This window comes from Pygoscelis adeliae, unplaced genomic scaffold (assembly GCF_000699105.1).
Source record: "Pygoscelis adeliae isolate BGI_AS28 unplaced genomic scaffold, ASM69910v1 Scaffold155, whole genome shotgun sequence".
Lineage (NCBI taxonomy): Eukaryota > Metazoa > Chordata > Aves > Sphenisciformes > Spheniscidae > Pygoscelis > Pygoscelis adeliae.
In genome coordinates this window covers 53,383-62,213 of record NW_008824932.1, presented here as the reverse complement: position 1 = coordinate 62,213, position 8,831 = coordinate 53,383, and the positions used below count along the sequence as shown (strand labels likewise).

The 8,831-nt window shown below is 42.9% G+C and overlaps 1 protein-coding gene across 1 annotated transcript; it reads right to left on the bottom strand.

Moving 5' to 3' along the window:
• Positions 1-7,279: 7,279 nt before the first annotated feature.
• LOC103917834 (G-protein coupled receptor 55-like) lies at positions 7,280-8,206 on the bottom strand. The gene has a single exon (XM_009325031.1). The coding sequence runs from the start codon at positions 8,204-8,206 to the stop codon at positions 7,280-7,282; it is 927 nt and encodes a 308-aa protein (XP_009323306.1).
• Between the last annotated feature and the right edge of the window lie 625 nt (positions 8,207-8,831).

Genomic DNA, 8,831 nt, shown 5'->3' with positions numbered 1-8,831 from the left:
CAATACAACTATTCTTAGTCTGGCGAGGTGTGCTTCAGTGCTAGCGCTTGCTTTAGTCTGTGGATTGGCCTGATGTTAAAAAGATAAACAGAAGATCGCTTGTGTGAACTTGATATGCACGTGCTGAAGGGGCGAGTTTTATGTCTCTGGAGCTTTCCGGCTAACACTCAGGTAACAGAACTGCAAAGGCTCATCACACTGATATTTTGTAGCAAGCATTTCCTAGGAGTGGTATTCCAATGCAAATAGCTCTCTTGCTAACAGAAACTCATTTCAATTACGTGTTTAGAAGCAGGACAGGATCCCTCACCTAATATTCTCCATAGACTAATGTTTCCTAACTTTAAAAAAATAGGTGGCTTTTGGTTTTGTTTTCTTCTCTTTCCCACACACCTTTACAGGAGAAATAGTTTTAGCTGTTTTCAAAAGCAGTCACTGTAGCTGAAGGAAGCCCCAGCCTCAGCATCCATCCCCATGACAGCGGCCATCTCCGCTGAGTAGCAAGATGGGCACCACACAGTGTGCCCAGTGCCCAGTCCTGCCCTGCCATGTCCCTCCTGGGAAGCAGGGTCCGTCTCTTGTACAAGGGCTGGGTGGGAGCTGCGATGTGAGATGCAGTGGCAAAGGGCACGACTTTTGAGAGTGCTGGGCGGGCACACAGACACAGCAGCCTGGGGACACCTCTGGGGAGATACACAAAATCTTGCCTTGGACAGGAAGAGGGGTTGAAGGGGCTTTCTGTGCCTCCTATGGTTTTTATTCCAGGAGCAGTTTTGCATCTTCAGACTGAAGCAACCTTGGGCTGCCCAGGTAGATCCTTCCCATGGCAGCAGGCTCAACTCACCCTCTGCAATAACCACTTTCCACTGCATGCTGCAGCATCCTCTTTTCCTCTTCCTCTGGGCCTTCCTTGCCCCATATAGAGACAGCAGGCTAGAGGGTGAGAGAAGAAGCTGCTACCCCTTTCGGTAACTGAGCCTTTGAGCTATTCTCTCCATGCTCCATATTTTGGCAGTGCTGGGAGAGCAGCTAGAGCAAAGAGTGTGTGTGTAGCTTGTCTCTGTTTCTCTACATGCTTTGCAAGCATGCTAATTTGAAATCTAACCAAGCCAACTTTCCCATTTGTACTGTTGTGTAAATAACAAAGATGGGCAGGTTTCTTTTCAATTTGCTTAGGGCAAGCACATTTCTGCCCCTCCTTGTAATGACAGTTCCCCTTGGGAAAGCTTGAAGTCCTCTTTTGGTGTGCAGCAGCCAAGGTCTCATTGCCCTCCTGGCTCCATAAAGGGGTTGTCTGAGCTACTGCCATTTGCCACTCTAGTGCTGAGCAGGTCCCTGCGGGCTCTCGTGGCAGCTGCCAGCGTCATCTCAGGAGGTTTGTATACAGGGCTGGTGGGCTCTCCCTTTTCTCCTGTTAGACTCGCCAGTTCCTCAAAGGATGCTGCCTCTTCACAGCTCCTCTCCTTGCCTTTGGGTGGAAGGATGGAGACCGTGCCCAAGACTCGTAGGAAGGAATTAGTCTAAAGTGGAAAATGTTCTGAATGTGAAGGGGAAAAAAACTGCAAAACCGTTTTGATGAGAGAGGCAGAAGTCTGTACCTTCGAGTAGCATCGGTGATGTGAGGTTTAGGACGATATCTCTCTGACAATCAGTTTCAGTCTTCAAACCTCTTTCAACTTCATTGTGATCTGGAGGCTGCCTTAGGCAGTGAGGTAGCTGCCGTTCTCACTTTGCAGATTTCTGAACACTTGAAATTACTTGTTATGATGAACTGCTAGAGTGACATTTATTAGGCTTTCTTTGTGAGTAAAACTTTGGAAGAAATGGTGGCTGCTCATTCTCACATGTAAAAACTGTCTGGTTTATGTTTTTTAACTAATGTATTTAATCATAATGAAATTATGTTGGACTGCCTCTACAGGGTGTGTGTCCACCTATGCTCACCACAGCCCCTCGCTAGAAGGCAGGACACTATCAGTGCTTCAATCTATGCTTGGATCCTCCCTCAGGTGCCTTCCAGCTCATAAATCATATAGTATCATAAAAGCAGTTTTATGAAGGCTATAAAAAGAAGTTCCATATTAGAACCTCTACTTGCTATTAAACCAGTTGAATTTACATAAATTTTTTTTAGTTAAAAATCATTTAGATATGTTATTTCAAAGGGACTTCTGGGGCAATATTACTTTTGAAACAGTCTGGCATTATTCTGATGGTACTTTTATTGCATTAGAAGTTAGTGAAGTGGCACTGATCTGAAGTTCAGTGCTCAAGCAGGCCTGGGAAATGGAAGATGATATAACCCACCAGGCAAAGGGAGAGGAAAAGAGTTTGGGGAACAAACCCTGTGTAGTTTTGGGGTTTTTTTTGGTTGGGTTTTGGTTTTTTTTCCCCTTTTGCCCAAACTACTTTTATGCTTCACGGTCTTTCAATTGCTGTGTGAGTCTACAAAATACAGCTTGGGGATCACATTTACTATTGAACAAATACTAATTGTAGGGTGTTGGTGGAGTAATCTGCCATTGATAAAAATGCTGTCAAGAGCAGCCAGCCTTCTCCTGCATTGTGAAGACCTGTGGGGTTTGGCCCAGCTGGAGAAGCTTGACTGGATAAAAACAACATTGCTTTTTGTGAATATTCTCACCTAGGTGTCCTGAAGCAGCCTTGTCCAGAAAAATTAAGGTGAAATACAGCTGCTCTTTAAGGACTGTGGTTAATTGCATCCATTTTTGTTCAATTCACAGAGCAGAACTGAAAATGTAATTTTTAAAGGCATTATTTTGGGTGGTTTTGGTTAGCATTTGATTTTTTTAACACACACACACACACACACCCCCCCCCCGGACAGTGCTTCTTTGACTTTACAGTACAACTGAGTCTCTGGGAGGAGATCTGGGTATGTGAGGCGTTCATGTTCAGGTTCCTACCGTTTTTCTGTGTAATAAGAATAACATCAAGAGAGAAGAAACCTCTTCTGTTGTGCAGTCTGGAAATAGAAATTGTGAACTCGTGTATTGACTCAGGAAGGCTTTTGTTGTTTTTAAAATGTCAAATGTGTTTCAGTTTTATTCATGAACAAAATTGTTGTGCACCTTCTCAAGCTGCACGAGGTTTTTCATTGCTTTTGTCCTGGTATAAAAATAGAACCAATACAAAATACAACTGGAGATTCTCCAGAGTTAACAGTAAATTTCATAGAGGAGCCTGTATGTAAAATTCTGATTTAGAAAGAACTGTAATTTTAGCTGCAGGTCAAAGGCAGAATTTAAGTGTATTATTTAAATGTGAGTTCATCTTGAAAAGCAGTGAATTGAAAGTGACACCTTCTTGCTCAAAAGATCTGCTCTTTTTGTGTGAAAAGATTTGACTATTGTAATAGCCCTGTAAACCAACACAGCTGGGCTCTCTTCCTTCTTTCTCTTTTTTTCAGAAATTTCAAGTATGCTTAGACAGGCTGCTCTCATTTACATATATAACAGGCAAAATTTAGACAAATGGAGTTATATAGAAAATCACTTTTGGTCAGCAAAGAAGTGGCATTGGTGGCAATAAATGTGAAGAAAGTAGTCCAATTTAACTTTCAGATTCTGTGCTCTGAGTTTGCTGCCATGTATGACATGAGCAGACTGAGTCTGTAGATCAGTTGTACATAGTGGGTCCCACCACTCCGCATTATACAGCTGATTTTCATAAACCAACTTCTGTTTCCTTCACTGAGAAAATTACATTGATTTCTTTCTGTAAGTGGAAGTCTCTCCCTGCCTGAGTGTGCTGGGACTCCACCACTAACCGAGCATGGCATGAGTGAATGCTGTCTCCCTAGCCCTGGCAGATCAAACTTCTTCCCCACCCATGCATATGAGAATCCCTACACACGTTTCCTCTCTGACTACTGCGTATGTGCACTTATTCCTTTGAAGATTAGAAAATGAGCTTTTCCAAGTACTTAGTGATAAATGAGTTGAAGACAAAGGTACTGCTTCATTAGTCCTGACTTTAAATACCATAGCCTTGTGTGATGGGTCACAGTTGCTGCTGCCGAGTAATTTTTAGGTGGCTAGTGCATTTCCTCAGTCTTGCGCTGTGCTTGCAATAGAGCTATTGACAACCAGTGCCATAACATCAGCAGCACTAAGAGGTGGCTTTTTGTCTCGGAGGAGAAAAAAATAAACAAACTTGCATTTGCTGAGAGTCATGGAGCCAGAAAGGGACCTCTGGAGCCAGTTTCCTTCAACACTGGATCAGTTCGGCCATGACTTCGTCTGGCTATATATTGGAAACCTCTGTGAGAGGATATCGCAAAGCTTCCCTGAGTAACCCCTTCCAGTGCTGCATTGCCCTCCTAGTGAAGAAGTTTTTCCCAATACTGAACCTGAACCAAGGCCATTACCTCTTGTTATATTGTTGGGAACTACTGGGCAGCGCTTGGCTCCATCATCTCTGTCACTGCCTTCCAGCATGCTGGATGAAACCTGTCCATCTCCCTTGACCTCTCTTTGCAGACTTGTGCCCAAGATCCCCAACCATCCTGCAAACCATCTGCTTGAACCTCTCTGGTTTCTCTCCATCTATCTTGAACTGGGAGGCCCAGAGCTGGATATCCTATTCCAGTGAAGCTTCACCAGCTCGAGTAGAGGAGGTTAATAACTTTTTTTTTCTTCTTTTTTTAATTTTTCTTTGCACTGACCCCATTTTTAGTGAGTCCTGGTATCAATTTTGCCATATTTACACAGAGAGGGCACCACTGGCTTGTATTGAGCCTGGTGCCCCCCGTTGCCCTTTTCGGAGGACACCTCTACGTCAGCCCTCCTTTCCCAGCCTGTGCTGGCCCACAGGGTTGCCCTGCCCTGGGTGCAGTACGCTGAGTTTCTCTTTGTCGCACTTCAAGAGGCTTCTTCTCCCCTGTCCTGGAGTTTATAAGGCCTCTGGAGTAAGGCTCTGCCATCTTATCCATACCACTGGTTTAGCGTTGTGCACAGGCTTGCAGAGGGTGAGTGCTCTACCATCACCCATTGCATCTGCATGAAAAGCTTTAAATAAAAAGGCCAGTGTTATACTTTGTACCTTAAAGTGCTGCAGTTTTGCAGAGTCACAAATTGCACCAATGGTAACGTGAATTTTCAGATAGTCAGCTAATAAAAGCAAAAGCTGAGAGCATTTTGGAGGAAAGATTGTAGGGGATTTCACAGGGGATGGCCGAGAATTTATGGAGAGGGTTTCCACAGAAAATTTATTAAATTATCCAGACTTCTGGGTGTGATCACCTTTCCTGTTTTTACTTTTTCTGTTGTTTACTGTTTATTCAGTTGTTCTTGGTTGCCATAGTTATAAACCTGAAGTAGTTCCTGGGAAGGAAAGTCTACAACTAAGTCTTGGACCTGTTTTAAGGAGAAAATGGTAAAAGTTTGTGATGAAATAGGTAGATAAGAATCATACACTGCTGTCAGATTGGGGAATTAAAATGTATTTTCAAATCATACGCTTCATATATACAGTTTATATAGTAGAACATGTTTTTTCTCACACATACTTCATACAGAAAGTAACGTGAAAGGTGAAAAAAGAAAGGTTAACTCATATTGAAAAGGCTGCAAGTTTCCGAATGATTGAGGCAGTAGCAAATAATGTTTTGAAAACCTACTGTTTTGGAAAGCTCTTCCTCTTGCCCCTCTGCAGATAATGGCGAAGATGATGATAAAAACATTTCTTTGCCTCTGAGCTCCTTGCATGCCTAAGCTGTGGTCATACTTTAAGTACTAAAAAGTTTTAAAATGCTTGTACATTTGGCCCAGTATTAGATATGTGCCGCTGCCCACTTGCACAATCAATCATTTATATGGAAATCAACTGATGGCAAATTATATTTTCAAAACTGGCCCCCTTTCTTTTTAATTTGCTCCAGCCAGAAGGTAATTTCTTTTCACATTTTGAATAAAGGGAACATCTGCCCCAGAATGAAGACTTGATTACAAGCAATGTTAGACCATTTTTACAGCTGTTTGTAAAAGGCACAGAAATGGATTTCTTGATGTGAAAGTGTTTCTGGCTAAGAGCATGAACCATGCCAACTTAATGGTACAAGAAATGGTAGGCTTAAATTGCAACAAGGAAACCTTTAGTTTAGACTTAGAGCCAAACTTGCAAATGGCATAAGGGTGGTGACATACCAGAAGTGCTGACTGAGAAGGGTTGAGACATGTCCAGAGGCATTTTGTGAAGTGTACAGTACAGGCTAGAAGGACTTCTCTAAGGAATGAGGTGGATAGAGCTGGCCCAGTCTTCCAGCTGGGAGTGAGGAGTATATCAGAAAGGCGCTCCCTATTTTTCTGTGATGCAGGGCTTGCTTCCCTAATTCCCCTCCTCCAAGAAAGAATGAGAAGACAGGCAGAAGAATTTCATACATGTGTCATTATATCTTAGAAATACAGTAGAAATACAGTTCCTCACATACAGTCTTTCATTAAATGCTGTATTTGAAGGGGTTCTTTTGGTTTTCATGTGCAAAAACAGTTTTAAAATTGCAGGAGAAAACCATGCTGATTCCTCAGCAAAGATAATCAGAAATGTTTGTTGCTCAAGGAATTGCTGGTACCCAAGATACTCCGTTGGGGTTGTATACTGGGCAGCCTGTCCTCCATGGAAGAGCAGGGGCTGCTGTCCTGTGTTGCAGCCCTGACCAGTATATAATGCTTTCAAGGAGGAGGATTCACTATTATCCCAGGCTGGCCAAGCTGTTCAAAGCAAATGAGCTCCGACAGCGACCTTCTGTAAGATTTACAGAAGGAAAGAGCAGAGTCAGACTTTGGGATGGATACTGCCTTTTAACTCTCAGATACCTTCTAAGTCAGAAGGTTTTGAATAGTTATTTCTAAGTTTGGCCCTTAGCAACAACTTTCTGATCATGTTGGCAAAAGGAAAACTGGTGCAGCAATGACAAAGGCTGATTTTAAGTGGCATTCCAGTGATCTGGGTAGTTTTCCTCTGACAAGCCTTTCACATTTACTAGATACCGTCAAGGCTTAATGCTTCTTTTGGTGTCATTCCATCACTTTGCTAATGCTGGTTCTCTTTTCCAACATTTTTCCCCTTTCATGTTTAAAGGGAAGAAAAATATGGAACAGGTTCACATTCACTGGAAAAAACATTGCCCTCCTCCCTCCTGCACCCTCCCTGCCATGGCCAAGGTGACCCTACTGCTATGTCAGGGATAATGCTGTCGGCGTCCTGTGAGGCAAGTGGGAGCTGAGGAAGAGGCGTTCTTCCACCACAGACAGTCCCATCATGTGGCACAAGGCTTAAAGACAGAACATAGTTCAATAACCTTTTTCAGGTGTGTTTTCTCACGGAATTCTTTTGCAGCAAAGTAATAAAAGATGGCATCCAGGCAGCAGTTCAGGTTGGCTAATATCATTGACACCTGAATGAAGAGGCTGATGGTTTGTTTCAGACTGCAGTCCACTATCACGTGCTGTCTTACCAGGCACTGTAGGCAGATTGCAAGGTGGACAGGTGTGAAGCACACCAAAAACACCACGAGGTTGATGATAATGACTCGTAAAGAGCCACTGCCTTCTACCTTCTTTTTAGCTTGACTTTTGTGATTCAGAAGAATCCAGATGTTTTGGGCAGAGCAGAAAAGCATCACTGCAAGTGGGATCAGAAATCCAAAGATTTCCACAGAAACAATGAGGGGGATGCTCCACGCCTGTTCTGACATGTTGTGAAAGCATTTAAAATAATCTTTCTTGTGAAACACATACATTGGGCTGCTGCAAAGCCAAGCTACTGCCCAGATGAAGCAGCAAATCAAGATAGCCCATCTGGGGGATTGGTTAGCTCGACCTTCAAATGGGTGCCTTATGCAGATATATCTGTCGACAGTAATGCAGACAATGATGAAGATACTGCCGTACGTGTTGACAAAATAGAGAGACTCTATGAATGAGCACAGGAGTCCAGGCGCTTCTCTGATAGAGTAGTACAGCTTAAGCGGGAGCGAGAGAAGCAGCAAGACATCTGCAAGCGCAAGATTGATCATGTAAACTGAGGTTTTGGTCTGTTTCTTCCAAAAGCAGCAGAACACAGAGAGGGCCAGGGCATTGAGAACCAGCCCAAGAATGAAGGTGGGGATGGAGATCCCCAACCGCAGGGTCTTTGCTAATCTGTCGATGTCTGTAAAATTGCATTCCCCGCTGCTGTTGGTCATTTCTCCCCTAAAACAACAGAGAGAACAGGTTGGAAATGTGAGAGGTTCCCAGTTAATGCCTTGATATATCAGAGCAAGATATTTTCAAACACAGGTCTGGGCTTTTTTGGTTTTTAGCTATACGCTTGATCTGTCTTTGGCTATTATTGAAAGTGAATCCTCATTTCAAGCACAGAGCTTTCTATTTCCAGTTTGAGTGGCTTGATCTGTTATAAAGGAGCCTGATTCTCAATGGCAGGTAGTCAGCATCCACTGACTACCATGCCCTTTAAGATAATTCCATTCAGATATGGAAGAGACTGACCTATTCAAACATATGTTTTCAAAAACTCTAAAGTGTACTGGCTATCCCTAGTAACTTGTACATCTATTGAAAGTTTCATAACACTTATGTTCGGTTCCTTCACTACACAGAAATTAATGAAATTATTGTTCTGTATTAAGGCAGGTCAAACTGATAGTTGGGATTTTACTCTTATGTCCATGATTCCCTATGCATGAGTAACTTTTACTGATGTGTTTTTACTACACCCGCATTTATATGGGTATTTTAATTTCATATAGTGCCTGTATCCAATGCAGTTTTTTAGAAGGTCAGCTTAAGATGACTGATCTTTTATCTAGG